Source organism: Aotus nancymaae, unplaced genomic scaffold, assembly GCF_030222135.1.
Source record: "Aotus nancymaae isolate 86718 unplaced genomic scaffold, 86718_ANA_hifiasm-v0.15.2.pri h1tg000095l, whole genome shotgun sequence".
Taxonomy (NCBI): domain Eukaryota; kingdom Metazoa; phylum Chordata; class Mammalia; order Primates; family Aotidae; genus Aotus; species Aotus nancymaae.
This window is the reverse complement of record NW_026988510.1, coordinates 4,359,662-4,384,302: the sequence shown is the minus strand read 5'-3', so window position 1 is coordinate 4,384,302 and position 24,641 is coordinate 4,359,662. Positions and strand designations below refer to the sequence as shown.

The 24,641-nt window shown below is 58.2% G+C and overlaps 1 protein-coding gene across 5 annotated transcripts in view; it reads left to right on the top strand.

The window, feature by feature from the left end:
* GSE1 (Gse1 coiled-coil protein) overlaps nt 1-24,641 on the top strand; it is a 120,080-nt gene that overhangs the window by 91,103 nt on the left and 4,336 nt on the right. For 3 of the 5 annotated variants that reach the window (XM_021671038.2, XM_012466106.2, XM_064369957.1), the window contains exons 2-14: nt 3,221-3,420; nt 8,502-8,674; nt 9,025-9,222; nt 9,851-10,042; nt 10,475-10,785; nt 11,380-11,707; nt 14,734-15,353; nt 16,534-16,646; nt 16,923-17,193; nt 18,592-18,705; nt 19,545-19,913; nt 21,196-21,477; nt 24,255-24,358. In XM_021671038.2, coding sequence (XP_021526713.2) covers nt 3,221-3,420; nt 8,502-8,674; nt 9,025-9,222; nt 9,851-10,042; nt 10,475-10,785; nt 11,380-11,707; nt 14,734-15,353; nt 16,534-16,646; nt 16,923-17,193; nt 18,592-18,705; nt 19,545-19,913; nt 21,196-21,477; nt 24,255-24,358 — 3,275 coding nt within the window. Of the gene's footprint in view, nt 1-3,220; nt 3,421-3,959; nt 4,588-8,501; nt 8,675-9,024; nt 9,223-9,850; nt 10,043-10,474; nt 10,786-11,379; nt 11,708-14,733; nt 15,354-16,533; nt 16,647-16,922; nt 17,194-18,591; nt 18,706-19,544; nt 19,914-21,195; nt 21,478-24,254; nt 24,359-24,641 lie in introns of those variants that run through there. The other 2 variants (XM_012466107.3, XM_064369958.1) reach the window with 2 other exon arrangements.

Below are 24,641 nucleotides of genomic sequence, written 5' to 3'. Positions count from 1 at the left end.
GCAACAGAGTGAGATACTGTCTCCCAAAAAAAGAGAGGGCTGGGCACAGTACCGGTCACAGTGGCCACAAGGTGGGGCCCAGCTTGTGTGCCACCCACTGAGGGGCAGAAGAGCAAGCAGCCGGTAAACCGAGGCACACTGTGGACTGTCGGCCACAGGAAGGAGAGAGATTCTCTTTGCTGCTGCGCTGTGGATGAGCCGTGAAAACACAGCTCCCAGTGACCGAAGCCCGGCAAGAAAGGCCACGCAGCATGGGATTCCCTTGATGGGAAGTGTCCGGAACAGGCCCCTCCGTAGAGATGGAAAGCCGACACGTGCGGGGGCTGAGGGAGACGGGAGTGGCTGCTTGTGGGTAGAGGTTCCTTTTGGGGTGACGGAAATGCCCTAAAACGGACTGTGGTGAAGGCTGTGAAGGCTGCGCGACTCCAAACGTGCTGGAACCGTGGGACCGTGCGATCGACAGGCGTTACACGGGGTAGAGTCGTAGTGCAGGAAAGCCGTCACAGCTGGAACCGAAGAGCCGTGAAAGTTCCATGCCAATTTTTTTTTCAAGAGAAAGATCCTTTCTTTAGTTTTTTTTTCCCTAAAAAACTTAAAGCGAACTTTTTCTCACTAACTAAATACGCGCAGAAAAGGACATACCCGCCAGTGTCTGGAGCGAACCCACAGATCGGGAGGGCTGAGGCCGTTCTCCTTCCCCACCCTCTGTCCCCGAGGTGAGGGGCGTGGAGCCCTGCCCTGCTGCTGCGTGTCCCTTCCCTGGGTGGATCTAGTACCCAGTCCCAGGGGCTGGCCCTGTGACTTTTGGTGGAGTTCTCAGGGTGTGAGCAGTAGCTGCTGGTCCATCTGGGGGTCTGGGGGTGGGTCACACCTCAGGACCAGCAGCTGTCAGCCTCACTTCCCACCTGGACCAGGCCCCAGTGCATGGGAGCGTGACACAGGGGATCCTTGCCTTGGGCGGTTCAGGGGGTTGCTGGGCACAATGTGAATGTATCTGGGCTGCTCTGGGCATGGCGGATCTGGCTTGACTGAGTGTCTGCTAGGAGCTTTTCCTTGTCCAGTTGTGCGGGCTGCGCACAAGCCTAGGAATCCGCCTTAGAGAGGCCCAGACAGCATCTCTGCGGGAGGCAGCAGGACCGTGTCCTGGGGAGAGCAGCTTTTGGAGAGCACAGCTCTATTTCGACATCAGGGTACCCATGGGGCCTCTGCCTCCTGCTCACCCCACTGAGGCAACTGGCTGGCTGAGGCCTCTGAGCACCCCTGTAAGGAGTTTTCTGTGCTGAATGTGCGTGTGCACACTCGGGATGCAGTGAAGGGGACGTGAGGCTGCTTCTGCCCCCGGAACCGAGGCCAGTTCTGAACAGAAGCCGGGGAGGATGCCGGGAGTTGCTGGCCTGGGGTTCTCTTCTGGGAAGGGTGTTTGATCCCTGCTTCTGCCATGCCCTGGGCTGCAGGTGGCCCTCAAGTGGGGCTTTTGCAAGCAGAATGGTGCACAATTGTACCACACCTCCTCAGAAGGCAGTGTTGATCCCCATGAGCCCACGTGCGAGCTCTCTGAGCCGCTGTGACCCAGCGTCTGGGTGCCTGGACGCCTGTTGCTGCTGGTGGGTGGACGTGGCCTGGTCCTGCCGGAGCCCGCCCTGGTGGGCTCTGTGCTGTGGCACCGTAAGATCCAGGGCACCTCTCAGCCTGCCCTGCTGGGAACCTTGGCCTGTGCTGGACCCTGGCTGGGTGCTGTGTGTGGTGCTTGGGGGTGGAGATCCGCCCTGGACCTGTATCGGGGGCCCAGGGAATGGAATGTGGGGAGGGTGAGCCAGACACTGACCTGTGTACAAATCCACAGCCGTGCAAGTGGTGTGTGTGTGTGTGTGTGGTGTGTATGTGGGGGGTGTGTGACCGTGCACCCCCTGGGTCTCATCAGTCTGGGCAGGGTTGTTGACCCCCAAGCTGCAGAGCTTCTGGGGCCTCAGCCTCTGGGGAGCTGCTCCCCCCTCAGTAACGGGGATTTGACCCCCTGGAATCAAGGGTGATATCTGCTTGGGGACACGAGGCCTCTTAGAACAGGTGCCTTTGGACATCCTCACTCCCACCCCTGCTACCACACACACTCGGTCCCCTTCTGACCTGGGGAGGGAGGGAGGGAGGCAGCAGAGCAGAGCCCTGGTCTGAGCAGGCAGTTTTGCTCTGGATGGCGGGAGCCCCTCCCCTAGGGCCTGGGAACATTCTTCCCCATCCGCCCCTGTCCCTGCCCCTACTGCACCTGCAGATTGGCCAGCGTGGCCCTGCCCGTCCATGCCCCCTGTCCTTGGGGTGTCCTCTTGGCTGTAGCCACCAGTCACCCAGGCCCTGAGCCCTCCTGCCTTCCCTGTGCCCTGCCCGTATTACCAGCCAGGTCACAGCCTCCCGCTCTCCAGTCCCCATGGCGTCTGTGGGGCTGAGGGGTTCTTTCCGGGGTCGGTCGCGGTGGTGGATAGAAACAGTAGACCTATGCCAGCCCCTGGAGTTTACTCTTAAAGATGGTGAATCACATTGGTTTCTGACACGTAAAAACAAATTCATCTTTTAAAAACTCCGCCAGGGTCGCCCTGTCAGCCACCATCGTGCTGTGTCCCTGCTTGGCTGGACCCCCACCTGTCTCCGAAGCCCAAAGGGAACCCCCAGAGGGGCACCTTCTCCTGTAACCACCACACCCTCCAAGCACTCGGGGGCTTGCTGGGAAGACTCAGGCTTGGGGTCTAGGCTGCCTCTCAGCAGGGCAGGGTGCTTGGCCCGGCTGGTCTGTGTGTCCCAGGACGTCCACAGCCCCCGGCTCATGACACCACCTAGAAACGTGCGCTCTCCTCCAGGGCTCCGTGTCTGGCCTGGGAGGTGCCACCTTTGGCTGTCACTCAGGGATGTCGGGCTGGGTCCTGCGCGCCCTGCCCCGGCTCCTTTCTGTCTGGTGGCAGTGGGTGGCCCTGGTCACCGGAGCATCTGTGCTTTTTGCCGAGTGACCAGGGCCCGTGGGGCGAAGGGAAAGGGAGTGCCCGGGGCAGGGTATGCTGCTGGCCCGATCTGGCCTCAGGAGGGGTGTCTCCATCGTCCACCAGTCTTGGGTAGGGGCCCACGAGGCTGGTAGACCTGGTGCTCCGGGGGCTCACTTGGAGCCCAGGTCCCCAGCTGGCACGGTGAGTGGCTGTCACCGTGCCTCCTGCTCAGTCCACCTTCTTCTCCTCCACAGGGTCCTCACTGAGCAGCGAGTCGTCCCCCGTGTCCTCTCCGGCCACCAACCACAGCTCCCCCGCCAGCACACCCAAGCGTGTGCCCATGGGCCCTATCATCGTCCCCCCTGGGGGACACAGTGTGCCCAGCACACCCCCCGTGGTGACCATCGCCCCAACCAAAACCGTCAATGGCGTCTGGAGGAGCGAGAGCCGGCAGGTGAGTGGCCCGGGACGGGGCGGGGCGCCCGGCATCCTCTAAGGGGAGGCTGGATTCGGCATTTGTTGAGGGCTTTAGAGCTTTCAAGGTTGAGCTTAAATTCCAAAGACACAGCCCCTCACCCTGAGCTTCCGTCTCCTTCTCTGCCACGTGGGGGTGACGTCACCCGGCTGGAGGCCCTGTGCAGGTGAGGGCAGCGGCCCACACATCAGTCTGCCTGGGCTGTTGGAAGAAACCACGGGCTAGGGGGCGTCCCCAGTTACTGTCTCCTGTTCTGGAGGTCACAGGTTCGTGATGTGGGGGCTGGCTTCCCCAGAGGCGTCTCCTGGGTCGCTGCTGGCCGCCTTCTCCCTGGCTCGTCTGTGGTGTGTCCGTGTCTGGCTGCTGATCTCCTCTTCTCATGAGGACACCTGTCAGTTGATTTAGCGCCTACCCTGATGGCCTCATCCTGGTTTAATCGCCTCTTTCAAGACCTTGTCTCCAGTGCAGTTCCTTCTGAGGTCCTGGGCATCAGACTTTGACATGCAGACTTGGGCGGGGCTGGGAGTCCGGTTCAAGCTGTAACGCTGTGGCATCGTAAGGTGGTGTTTGCAGAACGCTTGGCAGACTGGAGCTGTGACTGTCATAGTCTGTGCACTGAGCAAGGAATTGAGCTAGGAAAGATGCCAGCCCAGAAGCCATCAGAACAAGACATCTGCTGGGTTTTTTGTTTCTGTCTTACTTTGGGGCTCCCAGCAGAGGCCCCTCCCCAAGTTTTCAGGGCTCCTCATCTTAGTGGGCCCCTTGCCACTGCACTGGGGCTTGCCCACGTGGAAGGAGCTGGCATTGGGAGCTGCTGTCTGCCCTGCCTGGGACTCGCACACCCTCAGGTGGCTCCCTGTGGCTCCCCACTGCAGCTCCCCGGTGCCCCCATGACTGCATGCAGCCTGGAGTGGGCCCTCCGTAATTAAGAACGATTCTCAGTGGCTGCTCTCGCCTGGACTTTTCTGCTGAGTTCCGAGAGGGAAGCCCCACTTGGAAATGCTAATTAAACCACAGAGAAGACGAGAAGGAAGGGAAGAGAGCGGCCCTCTCCCCCAGGGGGACGTGGGTGTCAGAGCCACCTGGTCATACCAGGACCTGTCTTCTAACCCCAGAGATGGGAAAAGAGCCAGCCTCAGTCCACAGGTGACACCCCTGGGCAGGCCCTGATCCAGAGTCCCTGTGGGGATCCCTCAGAGCTCTGGAGTGGGACCCCCGGGACCTGACATTACCTCTGCTTCTTTCCACGTCTTCTCTGGCTGAGGGGACACACCTGCCCGGGTCCTTACCTTGCTGGACCCCTCTGCCCTTGAAGCTTCTCTTAGTTTCTCTTCCCCATGTGTGGTCTGGAGCCAGAGGGGCCTCCACACCCCATGGGGCATGGAGCAGCCCAAGGCAGCGCTGGTCCTGGTTTGAGGAGGATGAGGGAGTTGTCACCAGCTCCCTTGTCTCCAGAGGCCACCCCCGGGGTCAGTCTTGACCCCTGGGGCCCTGAGTCACCTGACGCAAACATCTGAGGCTCCATGCACCCCCAGTGGTGGGGCCTGGCTGGTGGCACCGGAGCTCGCAGCTCACAGGAGGGTACTTTCCTGCCCCAGCCTGGACCAGGAGGCTCCACCAGCAGGACCCCATACCCAGCCACTGCCTTGAGCCCGACCAGAGCTCCGGGCTAAGGCCCAGGACACCTCAAGGAGGTTCCAGCGCCTTTCCCGCTGACTCCTGTGCCCTGAGCTGCTCCCTCTCCTCGGAGGGGGTCCTTCCCGCCTCAGGAATATTCAGCAGCCCCAGAGCAGAGCAGGGGAGCGACAGATCTGCTCTGGCAGTTTACCGCCGCGGCGCTTAATGGAACATGGAGCCACTGGGGAGGGCTCGGGGACGGGAGCTGGATTAGCAGGTGATGTACGGCTCCTCGCTCGGGCACAGAGGCTCAGCGGGAAATGTAATCCTCTCAGGGAGCGGGGAGGCGGAGAGAGGATTCCCCTCCCAGAGCTGTGACCAGGAATCGCAGTGGCCTCTGAGGCGGCAGATGCGAGCGGGGGCCGGACGGGAGGCTTTTTGGCCCCTTCTCGGGGTCACCCCTCTCTCCCAGGTAGTGGGAGCTGCGAGAGGAGAGATGAGATGAAAAAGCCTATTTTAAAGCTAACAGGGCATGTCCTGCCTGTCTGACTGTGGAACCCTCGCTCTAATCACCCGAGAATGACGGATTTGCCTCCTCCCCTCAGCCCCCCTCTGCCCCTCCTCCCCTCCCACCCCCACCGGCTTCTTTCTTTCATCGTTGCAGCTGCGCCTGCAGCCGCTGCTCAGAAATGAAAAGCTGCCCGCAGATGCGCCGTGATGCGCCTGTCTGTCGAGATGGAAGTGGGACCTTGGCCGCTGCTGTCGGGGTGCCTTGGGGTGGCTGCCGGGCCTCCCGGGCCTTTCGTGGGTGGGGGGCAGCTCTCTGCCTCGCTCCAGGCCCCGCTGACCTAGTTCCCAGGTGTCTGTGCCAGGCTTGGCCGGGCGCCAGCCAGACGAAAGCCACAGACGTGTCTGTCTGGCTTGCCGGGCCCCTGCCCCGCCTGCTGGCTGCCCCCCGCCCACCTCCCGGACTCCCTGTCTGTCCTCAGCCAGGCCAGGAAGGTGCCATCTGGCCTGGCCACTTGCAAGCAGGGCTTTGTCCTCGGCTGAGGGGAGAAGGGGTTCAAGGGCGTGTCTGGAGCGAGGACAGGCCCCTCCCTGTGGCTGGGGCCCTGTGCTCTGCTGTTTGACGTGTTCCACAGTGGGGAGCATGTGGAGGAGGACGGCAGGCCTGTGTCCGTCCTGGGGTCAAGGTCTGTCCTCCAGCCCTCTTCTGACAATCATTTGGACGCTGACTGCCTGGGCTGACATCTCCCTCATGCCCTGGCCAGGGGAGGCCTCAGCACCAGCCTGGGAAGTCGCCCCGGTGCCTGAGCAGGCAAGAGCCCATTCTGGGAGTCCGGAAGCCCACTAGCTTTGGGCCTGGTGTTGACTGGGGCGCTACCTGGATGCTGGGGTTCAGGGGCCATTCCATCTTGTCCAGCACATCCCAGCCTTTAGGGACAGGGCGTGTCCTTCCTCACGATCTGGTTCTTAGCTGTTCAGTCCTGTACCAGGTAGGGTAGAGGCGTGAAGGATGACCTAGAAGCCCTGCCTGGAAGTGGCCTCACAGGGCCGGTGTAGGCGGGTTAGCCTGGCGACTTGCCTGCCCTGTCCCCAGCTCGCCTGTGCCCAGCTGTGCCATCGACCCCACTGCTCTTTGAGCGGGTGCCGTGATGGGTACATGCCATTGATGTGTGCACAAGGCATTCCAGGATGGCCAGGTCTCCTGGTGTCAGGTTGGCCCCTCGGCCACCTCCCTGGTTGCTGACACAGGCTGGAGACCCCAAGGCCAGGTGCTGGCCCCTCAGTTGGAAGTTCCCGCCCCCATGCAGGGCGTCAGTGCCCGTGTGTGCCTCCCACCCTTGAGACCAGCACCTTGGAAGGGCAGGTCAGAGGTTGTGAACCCAGGAGGACCCTGCAGAGAGCGGGGGCCCGGGCTGAGCCCTCGGGAAGGGAGCAGATGCTGCCTCTCATTGAAGATTCCAGGCGGCGGCGGCTCCTCCAATTAATCCTCACTGCCTGTCGCCTGGAGGGTGGAGCTCAGGAGGTGCCGGCCGGGCCTGGCTGCGCTGCCTCTGTGCGGGTGCCATGTGCCACTGCCGGGTCACCATCAGCCACCATGAAGATGGATAGGCCAGGAAGAGGGGCTGGCGGGTCAGGGACGCAGCTCAGCTTCTGGGAGGCAGATGCCTCCCCGTACTGGAGCAGGTCTTAGAGCCCTACACCATCACTGCTGCCGATTTGGTGGGGAGATGGTCACAGGCCCCTTGTTTTCTGGGTATTTGGCATTTTGTGGCTCAGGGAGGCAGAACGGAGCGCTGCCTGCTGATCAGCATTCGTTACCCTGATGTGGCCACGTGGGATGTGAGGAAGGGCAGGGAAGCTCGGGGGGCCAGCGTGGCCACGGCTCTCAGATACCCCCAGGTCAGGGTGGGCGCTGGGGCTGAGAGCGGCTGCCCCGGTGATGGAGTGACGTCTGGGCTGGCAGCCTGGAGTGCAGAGCACAGCCCCTGTCTGGGCCACCCTAAGCCTTGCCCCGCCCCGCTTAGTCACACAAATAACGGGAAGAAGCAAGGCTTTTCCCACTCTGGTTTCTCTGGGCTGGACTCTGCGTGGATGGGTCGGAGGGACGGCCTTCCGAGTGGCTGGGGGTGGCACGGCCCATTCTTGAACTTGGCGGGGACCTCAGCCAGGAAGGTGGGCCTTGGGCCACCACCTCCTCCTGCTTTGTGCCTGGAGCAGACTCCTCATCTGAGTCCCCTGGGCCACCTTGCCCAGCTAGGCCCAGGTCCATTCTATGTCCAGGAGCCTAAGACGGGTGAGCTGTGGCCTTCCCTGTCCCACCGTGTGTGAAGGTCGGGTGCAGGCCAGTTAAGGCCCAGCTGCTGCCTATTCTGGGCTCCAGGGCCAGGGCCACCCCAGGAGTTGGCTGGGAGCAGACCAGCACCTTCAGCCAGGGGTCAGTGCCAGCTTCCTATGGCCCCTGCCCTCCACATGGGCACCAGGGACGGGACATCTGAGATGGCGGTGGGCAGCTGCTGGCACAGCTGACATCTTGGCTACATGATGGCACTCACTTCACAGCGTGCTAGGTGCCAACAGCGTCTACTTCCCCGGGTGTGGGCACCAGGGCGGGTAGGAGGCAGGAGCTCCTGTCGCCCCTCGTGCATCACCTGCGGACGCTGTGGTTCTCGGTGGGGGATGGGGGTTCTACTTCTTCCACTGGCCTGAGGAGGCCCAGGGAGGGGGACAGGAAGGCCCTGAGATGGGCCTCACCCCATACCTGGCAGAGCCATGTCCCCTCCTACAGTTTTACCTCCCACGCCACCTGCACCATGTTTTGTGTAGAAAGCCTTAGGGAAAAGATGTTTCTAGAACCTGAACTAAATCTAGACCTGGCTCTGTCCTGTGTGCACTGGCCTGTACCAGCTCCTGCCCTGACCGGACACTCTCCTCTGCAGGACACCGGCTCCAGGAGCAGCAGTGGTGGTCGGGAACGCCTCATTGTGGAGCCCCCGCTCCCCCAGGAGAAGGCAGGGGGCCCAGCCATCCCCTCGCACCTGCTCAGCACCCCCTACCCCTTCGGCCTCTCCCCCAGCTCGGTTGTGCAGGATTCCCGCTTTCCGCCACTCAAGTAAGTCAGCCAGTGGGGGCTTCGTGAGGCAGCCATGCGGGGACACGGTGTTCAGGGTCTGGGTCCCCAGGCAGCCTGTGGTCTGTACCACGTAAGGCTGGACCCGCCAGAGGGTCATCAGCCTCTGCAGCCGCTCAGCCCCGGAGTTGCAGCCCTTTCTGTGTCCCTCCACGCTGAGGTGGTGATGGCAGCACACTGCCCACCCTGCTTCAGCTCCGTTCTGGTTCTGGGTGCCAGGAGTCTGGGTGCCGGCTGAGCGGCAGCGGGGACGCCGGGAGGTTAGCCATCCCCTCAACAGGAGCGGGTCTCCACTCACCTGTTCCCATCTTGCCCACTGTCCCGGCCTGCAGCCTCCAGCGGCCTGTGCACCACGTGGTGCCCCCCAGCACCGTGACCGAGGACTATCTGAGAAGCTTCCGGCCGTATCACACCACTGATGACCTCCGCGTGTCCTCACTGCCTCCCCTTGGCCTGGACCCGGCCACTGCCGCAGCCTACTACCACCCCAGCTACCTGGCCCCGCACCCCTTCCCCCATCCGGCCTTCAGGTGAGGCGGTCCCCACGTGCCCTCTCATCCGGGCACTAGTCTATTCCTGGCAGGATGGAACCTGGCGGGAAGGTTTCTTACAGCCTGGAGGCCAGGCTCCCAGGGGAGCATCTAGAGTGGCCCCCAAAATCGTCCCCAGCTTTGAGCTCAGATTCAGCCCTGATGGCCCACTGGTGGACAGTTCCCTTGGTGACTGCGCTGTCACTGTTGAGAGCAGGGCTTTGCCTGTGGGAGGGGTGCTGCTTGGCCGTGTGGTGGGAGAGCCTGGGTCAATGGAGAAGCTCCACACATCCTAGCCAGAGGGGCCTGTAGTCACGACACGGACTGCCCCAGGTCAGAGCAGCCCAGCCTGCTGGCCGGCCTCGGAAGGGCCTGTGCGCTTGCTCAGTCTGAGCCGAGGGAGGTGGCAAGTAGCGTTCTGGATCCCCAAGCTGTCGGCGCCCAGCGGCTTCTGGCCTTAAGGGGCTTTGGGGCTAACAGCAGGTGCGGCCTTCGCCTCTGGCCGTTTTGCCACGTTCCCCACACTCAGGCAGGTGTGCGTACCTGGCCAAGGTGCACCTGTTGATAGGGCTGGGTCTTCCCCTTGGTTTTAGAGTTTGGTGCTCACGGCCCCATCTTCTCCACACAGGATGGATGACTCCTACTGTCTGTCTGCCCTGAGATCTCCGTTCTACCCCATCCCCACCCCCGGCTCCCTGCCCCCACTGCACCCATCAGCAATGCACCTCCACCTCTCCGGGGTCCGCTACCCACCTGAGCTCTCACACTCATCCCTGGCGGCGCTGCACTCAGAGCGTATGTCCGGCCTCAGTGCGGAGAGGTAAGTGTGTCCTGGCCCGAGGAGCCCCTCTACCCTTCCTGTCCTTAGATGGCAGTGAGGCAGAGAGCCTGGGCTGGAACCTGACGGGTCCTAGGCCGTGCCTGTCCTCAGTTTGTCCACCTGCCAAATGGGACAGTGATTGTTGGGGCTCTGTGCTCTGAAACAGCGCCTGTCTCGGCAGCCGTAGACTCCTGCTGTAAGCCCACAGGCTGAGGCGCTCTCGGGGGGCGCTTGGGGGTTTTGTAAGCCACTTTGATTGTATGGACCTTAAGTTCTTCCTGCACCAGCAAAAGTGAGGGAGATGCTGCTCACCTCCCATACGATTTGGATCGGTGCCCTGGCTCGTTCCTGGGCGTGCTTTTTAAGGGCCTGCCGCAGGTCCCCCTCTTGCTCCTGGCGCAGCACAGCCCCAACTCTTTCCACACACTGCAGGCTGCAGATGGACGAGGAGCTGAGGCGGGAGAGGGAGCGTGAGCGTGAGCGCGAGGCTGACCGTGAACGGGAGAAGGAGCGTGAGCGTGAACGTGAGAAGGAGCGTGAGCAGGAGAAGGAGCGGGAGCGTGAGAAGGAGCGGGAGCGGGAGCTGGAGCGCCAGCGGGAGCAGCGGGCCCGGGAGAAGGAGCTGCTGGCCGCCAAGGCCCTGGAGCCCGCCTTCCTGCCTGTGGCCGAGCTGCACGGGCTGCGTGGCCATGCCACCGAGGAGCGGGGAAAGCCCTCGGAGCAGCTGACCCCAACCCGAGCAGGTACCTGGGCGGGGGCGGGCTGTGCCGGCCAAGGTCTCAGCCCCCCATGGGGAGGAGCCAGTTGCCATGGTGTAAAGGCTCCCCTGCCGAGTTCACCCTAAAAGCCTGTCGTAGCTGAACACGGAGTAGGGAACAGAGGCACTTGGGCACACGATACAGACACGGGATGTAGGTGACCCCACGAGCACAGTTGTGAAATGTAGCCAAGGTGTTAGGAAGGGATAAGTTTTGAGTGCTTTGTTAATTGTAATATAATTTATGTTCCTGTTCAGTTTACAAATAGTTGTTTAGTAATAACCGGCTTTTGCATGTTTCCCGAAAATTTAACAGTCTGCTCTTTGAGCCAGTGTGAGCTGGCTCTGGCACCCCACTGGCTGGGCGAGACGTGCCACCCAGCCATGGAGCGCCTCCTTCTAGGGACAAGGCATGCTTCCTGGAAGCTCCCATAAGGCCCTCTGGAATCTCTTGGTTCTGGCTGTGGGAAGAACCCTTTGGAAGGGCTCTGGTTTCTCTGGGCAGTTGGGTGAGAGGCGGGGGATGGAGCATACTGGCCCGCGTGGCTGAGACCCTGCCTGACCGTGTTTCCCCCCACAGAGAAGCTGAAGGATGCCGGCCTGCAGGCACCCAAGCCCGTGCAGCACCCCTTGCATCCGGTGCCCACCCCACACCATGCGGTGCCCAGCCTCATCTCCAACCATGGCATCTTCTCTCTGCCGAGCAGCAGCGCTGCCACGGCCCTGCTGATCCAACGCACCAACGAGGAGGAGAAGTGGCTGGCACGGCAGCGGCGGCTGCGGCAGGAGAAGGAGGATCGGCAGTCTCAGGTGTCCGAGTTCCGGCAGCAGGTGCTGGAGCAGCACCTGGACATGGGCCGGCCCCCAGTACCTGCAGAGGCGGAGCACAGGCCCGAGAGCACCACCAGGTGGGCCCCGGGCAGCGGGGACTCGCATGTGTGAGCCCGGGGAGGGAAGGAGGGGTGAGCCTTCATGTTCAGATTTGTTCAGTGTGTATTGAGCACCTGCTGTTTGCCCGACATCCCGCCCCAGCGTTTCTGCCTGCCTCTTTCATTTCTGCTCTTTCATGTTCACGTTACAATGCCTGTCTTGCCTGTGGGGAAGCTGAGACTGAGGAGGAAAATGGTTGCTCAGAGGTATCCCCAGCAGTAAGTAAGGAGACCAATCAGGTCCATGTTGAGAGCCAGGGCCCTGCCCACGCAGCCTGGCCCCGTTCCCAGGAGGCCGTTCACAGCAGCTGAGAGCGCAAGGTGGAAGCTTTAATTACTCATAATACCTGTTCCTCCATCCTCCTCTGCTTTTGAGCCTGGGCTTTTTTTTTTTTTTTTAAAGAGAAGGGGACGGCTTTTAAGGAAAAAATGAGTTTTATTGCTTTCGTATTAATAAGATAATGCCCATTTTCTAGCCCTTTATTCCCAGGAGGCTTTGTGGCAGTGCCTGGGACCCCAGCTGCAGACACAAGTCTTACGAGCTGGGCCCGAGTGCCCCCGGGCCTGCCTGCTCCTGCCTGCCCTAGTGCTGTGCTGGTCCCAGCTCCCGCCTCACAGCCCCCTAGGGCTCACTCTCAGCAAGAGTGGGTGGGGATGGCCTGTCAGGCTTCTCTAGCTCTGGGACCTAGGGACACTGCTTCTGTTCCCTGAGCTTCAGTTTCCTCAGCTGAGGAGAATGGGGTGTTTTCTGAACCTCGTTGCAGCTCTCAGGGCCATGGTGCTGTCGTGGAATAAGAAACCCTCCAGCTCTGGGACAGGAGTGTGCTGCTATGTAAAATCTGCCCTCCCTTCCATTTGCCTCCGTTGTCCAGTAGGGCAGCGAGGAAATGCATACTGCTGATCAGGGATGACTGTCACCGGGCCCACCGCAGAGTCTCCCTGTGGCTCATGCTGTCCAGCACGGCTGAAGGGAGGCCCCTTCTGCCGACTGTCCCTCTGCCTCTCAGCTTCTCCCAGCCCCCACCCCCAAGGCCTCTCAGGCTCAGCCTTGCCTGCTACCCAGAGGACTCAAGGCAGCCAGCTCCCCACTGGCATGGCCTGATAACATGGGGGTACCCTGACTCCTGCAGGCATCTTCTTCCTCAGAGCTCCCTAGGGCCCCAGTACAGGTGTTGTGACTTCGCCCACACATGGACTGCTTCCAGCCAGGGCAGCTGCCCCATTTGGACCTGGGCACAGTGGGAAGCAGGGCCCAGGCCTCCCCTGGCTATGGAGGTTCTCCTGTGGCCGGCTGCACACATGGCCTTACAGCAAGCTGAACTGGGGTCCTCACAGGGCCCTCATGCTCCAGGCTGGAAAAGTGTCCGGTGCTTGGCGTGGCACGTGCAGTATTTATTCTCCTGCAGTTTTAATTCCTTTGCTGTTCACTTAAGGACAGGGTTTTTTCCCATGCTTCCCTGTTGTATTCTCTTAAGAGGGGCGGCAGCGCCAGATCTGTCCCCAGCCTTGAGTCTGGAATTACTAGGGAGGGCCTTGGTGGCACCGGGGCAGCTTGGCCAGGTGCCTGCCATGGCCTCTGTCTCTTCCTTCCCCTCAAGCCTTTCACAGAGTCACTGGGGAGTATTGGTCCAAAGAAAGCCAGGCACAGTGACACATGCCTGTAGACCCAGCTGTTCTGGAGGCCGAGGTGGGAGGATCACTTGGGCCCAGGAGTTTGGGGCAGTAGTGCACTGTTACCTATTGGGTATCCAAGGCAAGTCCAGCACCAATGCAGTGACCTCCCAGGAGCAGAGGACCACCAGGTTGCCTGGTGAAGGAGGGGTGAACCGCCCAGGTTGGAAATGGAGCATGTCAAAACTCCCATGCTGATCAGTAGTGGGATTGCATCTGTAAATAGCGACTTCGCTCCAGCCTGGGCAATACAATGAGACCCATCTCTATAAAAAAAATAAAAAGATAAACTTTGGAAAAACAATACTAAAAATAGCCCTTTGAGTAGATTAAATCCCCTCCTCCCTCCCTGCCTCAGCAGGACTTAGTCTGGGTCTTTGAAGACACTTTGTTTCGGGCCTCTGCCACTGGCCACTTGGGGTCGCTGCAGGGCAGTGTCGGCACAGGCCCCATCCTGGCACTTCACTGTTGGTTTTGGCTCTTGGTTGGGCTGGGCAGGCACTGGAAGGTTGTGGCTTGCGGCTGCCTGCAAGGGCAGTGGGGAGGGAAGAGCACTGGCCCTGTGCACGTGACCAGCCTGCCCCTACAAGGCACAGCAGGAGGAAGGTGCTGGTGGCAGGGCCACAGCCTAGCATAGAGTGGGTTTCCCATGGAAAGTGAGGATGCTTGCCCTTGGGGGGATTTGCACAAGCAGGGTGGGAAACTTGAGCACAGTGGGGTCTGTCCTGGGCCCGAGCGGGTCCGCCTTCCCGAGCAGTGCAGGCTTAGAGCCTCCCTGTCCTCTTGGAGCGGCCTGCACATACCTGCCACGGGTGTTAAAAGAGGAAATGGAGGGCCAGGCTTGGTGGCTCACTCCTGTAATCCCAGCACTTTGGGAGGCCGAGGCAGGTGGATCACGGTGGATCACTTGAGGTCAGGAGTTCGAGACCAGCCTGGTCAACATAGTGAAACCTCATCTGTACTAAAAATGGAAAACATGAGCGGGGTATGGTGGCACACACCTGTAATCCCAGCTACTCGGGAGGCTGAGGCGGGAGAATCACTTGAACCCAGGAGGTGGAGGTTGCAGTGAGTTGACATCACACCACTGCACTTCAGCCTGGGTGATAAGAGCAAAACTTCATCTCAAAAAAAAACAAAATGAAGAGAAAATGGAGGACAGAAAACATGGTCCTTGGGGTAGGGTGTGTGCCCTTTCCCTGCAGCCCTGCTGGCAGCAGCTCTCTATGGGGCTGTGCCATCTGAGTCATCTTAGGAGCGCAGGCTGCTGGGGAAGCCCGTGGGGGGCTGAGGGGTCTTTTCTCCCTGACTGACCAGTTGGTCTCACTCCCTAGGCCAGGACCGAACCGTCATGAGCCAGGTGGCCGTGACCCTCCGCAGCACTTTGGGGGGCCACCACCTCTGATTTCGCCCAAGCCCCAGCTCCATGCTGCACCTACAGCCCTCTGGAACCCCGTGTCCCTGATGGACAACACCTTGGAGACGCGACGCCCTGAGAGCCACTCTCTGCACAGCCACCCGGCTGCATTTGAGCCTAGCCGCCAGGCAGCCGTGCCACTGGTGAAGGTGGAACGGGTCTTCTGCCCGGAGAAAGCGGAAGAGGGGCCACGGAAGCGTGAGCCTGCCCCCCTGGACAAGTACCAACCACCTCCGCCACCACCACGAGAGGGAGGGACCCTGGAACACCAGACCTTCCCACCCGGGCCTGGGCCCTTCCTCGCTGAGCTCGAGAAGTCGACCCAGACCATCCTGGGCCAGCAGCGGGCCTCCCTCCCACAGGCAGTCACCTTTGGGGAGCTCAGTGGATCCCTGAAGCCTGGCTCGCCCTACCGGTCCCCAGCACCACGGGGCCCTGACCCTGCCTACATCTACGATGAGTTCCTGCAGCAGCGCCGGAGGCTGGTCAGCAAGCTGGACCTGGAGGAGCGCAGGCGGCGGGAGGCCCAGGAGAAAGGTCTGCCGCCCTGAGGCCCCCAGCCTGCTCAGAGGGAGCTCTACAGTGGGGAGGGGGAGCCTGCGTGCCAGCCACCCGCCCCTCCTGCTTTCTGCCTGGGGTAGTCCCAGGCCCCAGGTGGAAGCACTGGCTTCTGTGTAGCAGCTTCACACCCCTGTAGGGGAGACAGACCCTAGGCCCCATGCCTGTCCTGCCTCCGTGCAAATTGTCCCAAAAAGCCAAATCAAAGCCTGCCTGTAAAGACAGTTCTGCAGACATGCATGATAAATAAGTGATGAGCAGAGACTAATAAGATGGTTTTAAATATTAATAGTGCAGCATAACAGGAGTGCCCGCCTGGGCCCAGCAGGGGCTCCACATCCGGGGCTGCCTGCAGCAGGTGGGCCAGGGCGGGGAGGAGGTGGCAGCTGACACTGCCCCAGGTCGGGGCAGGAGGTCAGGCACCTCATTCGCATTTCTGCTTGGGTCGGGGAGTCCTCAGCCCGCACTCCCTAAGAGAGCCAGGAAGAGCATCCAGCAGGCTTCGGTGTGAGGAGAGAGCAGGGCTCCAGCCCCGTCTCTTTCCTACTGCTGGACACTCGGTCCTGTCCCATGCCGAGCTCAGCCGCCCCTTCACTAGAAGCTGGGGCACAGGCCATCTTCCTGGTGCGGGGAGGCTGGATGGAGGGCCCAGCTAGGCTTCTCTCCCCTACTCACTTTGGAAGGGAGGAGGGAGCTACCCCAGTACCCCTGGGCAGGGGCTCTGTTATCGTTCTCTGTGCCTTTGAGAGCAGGGGCCTGTGTGCCTGTCCCCTCCCAGGGGTCAGACCCAGACGGCCACAGCAGTGGGGAGTGCATGCGCACAGGCAGCGCTATGTTGCCGTGGACATGGCCCCAGGCCTGTGTGATGGATGGTCCCTGGCAGGGGGAGGAGGGAGGTCTTGCCAGCCCAGGGGACCGCCCAGCCACTTGGAGGCCTCTGAGGGCCGTGGATCCCAGGGAAGCCTGTTGCCTGCGGTCACACAGAGCCCTAGGACTGGGTTAGTGGTGGCTTCCAGCTGGGTGGAAAGGAAGTAGCCTTCAGGGTGCTCAGGTTCTAGCAGCCTGGCCTAATGGGTGGGCTGCAGTCATGTGCCTTGAGGGCATGTCCGCTGGACAGATGAAGGCTCTTTGTCCAGCTGAATACAACCATTTTTATCAGGGTACTACTACGACCTCGATGACTCTTACGATGAGAGCGATGAGGAGGAGGTCAGGGCCCACCTCCGCTGCGTGGCCGAGCAGCCGCCCCTCAAACTGGACACGTCCTCCGAGGTACTGGGCTCTCCTCCCCACTGACACACACTGGGCTGGCCCGGGCCCCCACATCAGTGCCTACCTCCCAGCTTCCACACCCCGGCTTCCAGCCCTTCCCATTGGTTCTAGGTTCCTCCAGAAGTCCTGGTGGGGTTGGTCCCACCAAGCTCCTTTGTAGCCAGGCACAGCCAGCCATGGCACAGAGACTTCAAGGACCCCAGGAGGGGGGCCGGGACAGTGAAAGAATACCACTGCCAGTGGCTTCCAACTCCTTTGTTTTCTTTCCCAATCTAGAAGCTAGAGTTTTTGCAACTTTTTGGCTTGACCACCCAACAGCAGAAGGAGGAATTGGTGGCCCAGAAGCGGAGGAAGCGGCGGCGGATGTTGAGAGAGAGAAGCCCGTCACCCCCGACAATTCAGAGCAAGCGGCAGACGCCTTCACCGAGACTGGCGCTGTCCACCCGCTACAGCCCTGACGAGATGAACAACAGTCCCAACTTCGAAGAGAAGAAGAAGTTCCTGACCATCTTCAACCTGACCCACATTAGCGCCGAGAAGAGGAAAGGTGGGGCCTCACCGGGGTAGGAAGGTGGGGGCTCAGTGGGGTGGGCGTGGGTTTCTGAAGCAGCAGACGCCAGGCAGGATCTGGGATCACTCCGCTGGAGGCTGCCCCTTCACTCTTCCCAGCTCCCGGGAACAGCCTCTGCTCATGGAAGCCCTCTGCAGCAGCCCTTACCTGGAAGGCTTTGCTCGGAGACCCCCACCGTCTTGAGCTGAGGACTACCCTTGTCACTTATCCATCTCCCAGCGCCCAAGAAGGTGCTCTTTGAGCCAAGTGTGCCAGTGACTGCACAAGGCATGAGGGGAGGTGCCAGGCGTTCAGGTTCATCTTGCTGCAGGCCTTTCCTCTTGCTGGACTGCTTAGGTGGTCAGCTGGGCATTGTGTCTTGGTGGCCAGAGGCCTGGGGAAGCTGCCAGGCAGGGCAGCACACACTGAGCAGATGGCTTGCCTTGAAAGATGCTTCCAGTTAGTCTGGCCACACAGGGCCACGTTGGGACAGATCCTCTGGGCTGGAGTCCACACGGCAGAAGAGACAACGCGGCTATAACCCCCACTTAGTGTTTTGGCCTCCTTGGCCTGCGACGCAGGCTGGCTGGGTGCCCGCGTGATGACGTTCCTGGCCCTGCCCCTTGGCGAGCCTCCAAGTCCTCAGGGACCCCCGGCCTCCTCTCTGGGAGAAGGTCAAAGGAAAGCAGAGTTACTTCTCGGTCCTTTAGCTGCTTCAAGGTGTCTGTCAGGGTGCAGCCGTTTCCTTTCTGCTTTGTGCCAGTCAGGAGGCGTTCTCCTTTCTCTTAGCGGGCTGGTGCTGGGTTGCTTGCCAGCCCAAAGTCCTAGATACAAAGCATCTTTTGATGTGGCTGGATTTTTAAAAAATTCAGGGCAATGCAGCCCTTAAGTGTCAGAGTCAAGAAGGGCCGTGTGACACCAGGAATCTGCTGTGTGTAACAGCATGGGGTCATCTTTCCTTCTCAGGAAGTGCCAGTATGATAGGGGTGTGATTGAGTGCCAGGAGCGGGCCAGGAGATGGCACCCTGCCTCAGAGGCCAGGCCTGGGCCTTTGGGGCATTTCCTGGTGTTGGGGCCACCTTTTCTCACTTTAAATAAAATACATCCTCACACACCACCACCGAGGTCCGTGGGCACAGTGTTTCACAGAGGTGTAATCACTGCACAGACAGCTGTGCACGTCTAAGACTTTGTGTAGTGGATACGTGTTAGTCTGGGCTCACTGTAACGTGGTGTCTTCTTTTAAACCGGGCCTGCCCCGTCGCACCTGCTTTTGGTTTTTCTGGCTTTAGCGCTTTACCTGCCCATCAAGGCTCTGCTAGAATCCCACCATCTTTCCCTCCAAAAAAAAAATGATGCAACTGGCTCGTTAATCTCAGGCTGCTTTTCCCATAGACAAAGAGAGACTTGTTGAAATGCTCCATGCCATGAAGCAGAAGGCACTGTCACCAGCAGTGGCCGGCTCCTTGACAAACTCTCCGAGGGACAGTCCTGCCATCTCCCTGAGTGGTAAGGGAAGGATAGCCCCACCTGCCACCACCCTGGATCATCCCGAGGGCTGCCCCGGTTTGGAGGCGACCACTCTAGGTCCTCATCGTTGCGAAAGTGGCCTCCTGCAGACTGTCTTCTGCCATTCTTCTTGCACAAGTGTACCATCCTTGCACAGTTGTGACGGTCATGGGACAGAACATCAGTTTGAAGGCGGGCTCAGAGTTGAGGGGAGGGTCTGGCTTCTGTGGAGCTCCGCGTGAGGTCCAGTGTGGTGGTAGTAACCTATCCCTCAGTTATAGCACAGAAGGTCAGACGGAGCCCACTCCAGCGGCCCCATCCCAGGAGGGTGGGCGTGCCTGCGCCCTGGTCCCGCCACTGGCCTGCGTGCTCTGGCTCTCCTCCTGCATCTTCGTCTTACTCACTCTGCCTTCTGGGCCCCGCTGGCACCTCCTGCCCTGCTTTCCTCCTCTTACATCTCTAGTCGAGCGACCTCTGTCCTGTCCGATGTCGCAGGGAATCTTTATAGTTCATCCCTGTTCTCGGCTCCACACACAGTCTCTCGTCTGGTTGGAGTGAATCCCTCTCTCTCCCAGTCCCGTGGCTGGGGGACTTGCTTCTTCCTGCAGATCTGTTTCTTACTTCTTGGGATGTCTTTCAAGGATGGACTTGCCACCAACCACCACCGTCTTCAGAGCGGAGCCACGTGCACAGCGGTTATTTACGTGTTCTTCGGGTGTTGGTTCTTTGCACTAGGTCTTTGTTAAGAGTAAGCTCTAGAGACTGGGATCTGCGTGCTCGACTCTCAGCCTGTTAACTTGCATCTCTTAATGTTTTCCTTGACTTTCTGTCTCTAAAAGAACCAGCCATGCAGCAAGCCTCTCTGGACGTGGAGAAGCCGGTTGGTGTTGCTGCATCCTTTGATGTCCCAAAGGCCGTGGAGCCTGGGAAGCTTGAACAGGTCCGGCCCCAGGAGCTGTCAAGAGTCCAGGAGCTAGCTCCTGCCAGTGCGGAGAAGGCCAGGCTGAGCGAGGGCCCTGGAGGCAAGAAGAGCCTGAGCATGCTTCACTACATCCGGGGCGCTACACCCAAGGACATTCCTGTGCCGCTGTCCCACAGCACCAACGGGAAGAGCAAGCCATGGGAGCCCTTTGTGGCGGAAGAGTTTGCCCATCAGTTCCACGAGTCAGTGCTGCAGTCCACCCAGAAGGCCCTGCAGAAGCATAAAGGTAATGAGGCTGCCAGTCCTCACTCAGCTCCTGCCTGTGGTTGAGGCTGGCCCCAGTCCCTGAGCTGCCACAGCTGCTCAGCCGTGGGCACCAGTTTTTATAAACTCCAATCACCAGAAGAAAATAATGTGGTTACTATGCCAAAACCATGTTTGTTTTACTCCACACTCTAAAAGCTGAACTTGTAGGTGAAAAGCATTTTTAGGTGCCAGCGCTGATGCTGTGCTGTGAGCAGGGGTGCATCGATCCATAAGAGGTAACGGAGAGGAGAGCAGTAGGCACTGGTTTTTGCTGAGATTAAGAAAGGTTCCCCAAAGGCAGGAAGAGTGCGTGATTGGATTTTTACCAGCATTCATTTGAAATAATCATGTTTTTCAAGATAGAATGTTTGACTAGATTCAGATGGCTGCTACTCCTCAGGGTAGAGATTCCCTTCCTTCCTGGTGGTATGTAAAGATGTCACCTCCAGTCCTCTGGATCCATGGGTTCCACGTGTTTGGATTCAACCGACTTTTTTTTTTTTTTTTGAGACGGAGTTTTGATCTTGTTACCCAGGCTGGAGTGCAATGGTGCGATCTCCGCTCACCGCAACCTCTGCCTCCTGGTTTCAAGCAATTCTCCTGCCTCAGCCTCCCAAGTAGCTGGGACTACAGGCATGCACCACCATGCCCAGCTGTCAACCAACTTTAGATTAGAAATATTTGTGGGTGGGTTGGAATGCCACAACGTTCCAAAAGCAAAACTTGAATTTGCCAAGCACCAGGTACTACATTGAATCCATGCAAATCAGGAGAAGTACAGGCAATATATTAAGTATTACAAGTACTCTAGGTACAAGTGTAGGCAGCATACTGGGTGTTACGTTGTGTCCGTGTAGGCTCTATTCTGGTATGTTCAGGTACTATGCCATTTTCCGTTAGGGACTTGAATCTCCTTGGCTTTTGGTATTCACAGGAGGTCCTGCACTGCAGCCTGGGTGACAGAGTGAGACTCTGTCTCAAGAATAAAAAAAATGGAGGCTCAGAGATAAATTTCATCAAAATGGTCCACGTACCAGGATCGACTGGTACTCAGGGCTGTGCTGTCTCAGACCTTGTCACGCTGGGTCTGTGGCCCAGAGGCCTTTGGCTAGATTCCCTCCTCTTTGTGCAGTGTCACGTTGGTCCCTGGAGACCTGCAGTCATGCTGACTCTGCAGCAAAGGCAGGGCAGAGCTGCCTTCTGAGACAGCACCCTGTGTCCCTACCCCCAACGCACTGACGCAAGCCCTGTCCCTTCTGCAGGGAGCGTGGCTGTGCTATCCGCAGAGCAGAACCATAAGGTCGATGCGTCTGTCCACTACAACATTCCCGAGCTGCAGTCCTCCAGCCGTGTCCCTCCACCCCAGCACAATGGGCAGCAGGAGCCCCCCACTTCAAGGAAGGGCCCCCCAACGCAGGAGGTGGACCGGGACTCAGAGGAGGAGGAGGAAGAGGATGAAGATGGAGAAGAGGATGAGGAAGCCCCCAGGCGCAAGTGGCAAGGGATTGAGGCTGTTTTTGAAGCTTACCAGGAACACATAGAAGGTATGGGGTTGGTAGGGAAGAGGGGAAGAGGGTAAAGGACCTTTGGAAAGGAAGCTGAGCGACAAGTTCATGCCGACTTCTGCCAGCCTGGGGACTGTTCCTGCGTCCTGAGGCACAGTAGATATAAATACAGGAAGGTTCCTCTGGTTTCTGGTAGTGTTGATGCCCCATGGTGGAACCTGAGGCCAGTCTTACTGGGGCATCAAGCACCACAATGCCAACTTTCGTGGCACCTGTCATTCTTCACGTGGGCCCTGCTCTCGGAGACCCAGCATCAGTGCAGATGTTGGCCTCAGCTTCGGATAAGGGCCCTGGCAAATGACCTAGTTGACTGATTTTGCTGAGCTCCAGCAGCCAGGCCTGGTTACTGCTTGAGCATGCCTCCTGCCTGGCTGTAAGGATTACTCTGGGGCCAATGGGTACCAGTCACGTTTTCAGCTACCTTTACTTTAGCCAGGTGCTATGCTGGGGGTCACAGGCTCCTGGCAAAGGCTTAGTCGAAGGGTCGCTGCCTCTCAAAATACCCAGGATGTTTTGATTCCCCCTGGGAATGTACATGCCAACCACCCGCTCCCCCCGCCTCCCCGCCAGGAAGCCACAGCACCAGGCAGACTCCGCCACATCTCCTCTGCCAGGGAATAGAACCATGAAACTGGCCGCTGCAGTGTTTGATCCTTCTGTATACAGCAGCCCACCTCCTGCCTCTATGCCTCAGTTACCCAAGGATATTGCCAAGGCCCATTTGGCTTGGCCCAGAGGTGTCCAGCCTTCATTTTGTACTCACCATCCTTACTGCATGGGCACTGCTGGACAGGGGTGCAGCCGTCTACAAGTGGTTTATTAGCATATCCTAGATGACTTTTTATCATCACGTATTATAGTGTTGTAAATATAAGGACTTGATTATCAATGTCAACCTTTTCAAATACTTTGAGAAGTAGTTTTTTCTTTTGTCTCTTGCCACAACTCACTTTGGAAAAGTGTTCTCCAAACTAAAAACAAATGCCCATGTAGCCAGAACCAGGGCATCAAATCCTGTATTTGGCTTCCTTTCCTCCTCCCGTGGAATCTTTCCAGTTTATTGCCTACTACTACTTCCCTGCATGTTTCTAATTTTTTGGTTTTTTTTTGAGATGGAGTTTTTTTCTGTAGTCCATGCTGAAGTACAGTGGCGTGATCTTGGCTCACTGCAACCTCTGCTGCCCAGGTCCCAGGTCAAGCGATTCTCCTGCCTCAGCCTCCTGAGTAGCTGGGATTACTCAAGAGCCACCATGCCCAGCTAATTTTTGTGTTTTTAGTAGAGACAGAGTTTCACAATGTTGGCCAGGCTGGTCTCAAACTCCTGACCTCGTGATCTGGCCACCTTCCAAAGTGCTCAGATTATAGGCATGAGCCACGGCACCCGGCCCCATGTTGCTGTTCTTTAAGTACACACATAAATAGCCAGAAGCAATATGCAGAGTGATTTTTAACTCTCCTAGGATGAAATATTTCCATCTTTTCTGGTTTTGTGGGTTTCTTGGTGTGGTGTTGAGAATTCTTTCCACACACCAAGGCTATAAGGCTGTTCTGCAAGTTCAGCTTTTTCCTGTTCTATGTAAGATTCATGTGTACAGAGTAAGGTAGAAATCTTAACTACATCTTTCCCACCCAGACAAGCAGTTACTCTTCTTCCCTGCCTCACTCCTACGGGATGGGCCTTTGCCTGGCAGGGCATGACCTGCCCTGAACACATTTCCTCTAAGCTACTACTGTTCAGCAGGTCTTGGGCCATGGCTTTCCCCCAAAGATGTTAGGATCGCCTTCTGTTCCCCTCAAAGAGTCTGGTTAGGATTTTCAGTTGCACTGAATTTACGGGCTTGGTTGGCATGTTGGCATCCTTGTTCATGAATATGGTACCAAACTATGAAATCATTGTGATTTGTGATCATTTGGGACTAGATTTAGTTTCAGCTAGCACATAGGTTTTGGGGGCTGTTTGTAAAAACCATTGTAGCTTACAAAGCTTTAGGATTTTTTTAATCTATGGTTATTCCTTAGATCATAGGAATCACAGATGATCAAACCTTCTGCAAATATAAGTTTTGGTTCTTTCCTTTTGAATTTGTCTTGTCACTCCAGTGCTGCCGAAGACAGGCACAGGTGGGGCCCTTGTTTGTGAAACTGTAAAGCGTCCCGTGAGAGAGGGACGGTTCCCGTTCGCAGAGTTGTTGATGCTTTTGTTCTGGCTGTTGCTCCGTCCTTGCTAGATTTGTAATTTGCGTTCTTTACTTTTATTGTTCTGTGTTATCCAGACTGTTGTCACCTTCGCTGTTTGTCAGTCTCTGAAACACTCTGCATAAAATAGGGACTTAAAGGTTTGGAGTCACTCCTAAAATTAGGCCTGGTATCTTCTGATAGAGCAGAGACTATTTTACTAAATAAATCTGTGTTCTAAGTTTATTCTGGCCTTTTTCCAACAGTCTAAACTGAAAGCCTGTTTTTTTTGAAAGATGCATTTTAAGGCCATAAAATGTCTTCCTAATCTGTATCAAATTTCCTTTAGGTCCTGGCTCCTTTGTCCTTATTCCCGTGGGTTGGATCTAATTTAATGTTGTTTATGTGTTAGTACAACAATTCAAAGGTCTGGGACCATTGTGGCCCACAGGAGAGGCCTTTGCTGGCTGCAGTGGTGAGGGCTTTTGGGTACTGCCAGACAGTGTGTAAAGAGGAGAGCACTCACCAGGCCTTGGGGCCCCTGCACACAGACGACACATCACCATCTCTGGTCTTTTCAGAGCAAAATCTGGAGCGGCAGGTGTTACAGACGCAGTGCAGACGACTGGAGGCCCGGCACTACAGTCTCAGCTTGACGGCAGAGCAGCTCTCCCACAGTGTGGCGGTGAGTTGGGAAGGCACGGAAATCTTAAAACACACAGCCTTTTGAGTTTGGGTTCAAAAGCACCCATGAAGGTAAGTTTTAGAGAGGTAACGTGCTCTTAAGAGAGCAAAATTTGGACTCTGTGCAATGGCTCACTCCTGTAAGCCCAGCACTTGGGGAGGCTGAGGCAGGAGGATCACAGGAATTCAAGGCTGCAGTCAGCTATCATCATGCCACTGCACTCCAGCCAGGGTACCAGAGCAAGAGCACTGTTTCTTAAAGACTACAAGTTTTGATTTTTTTT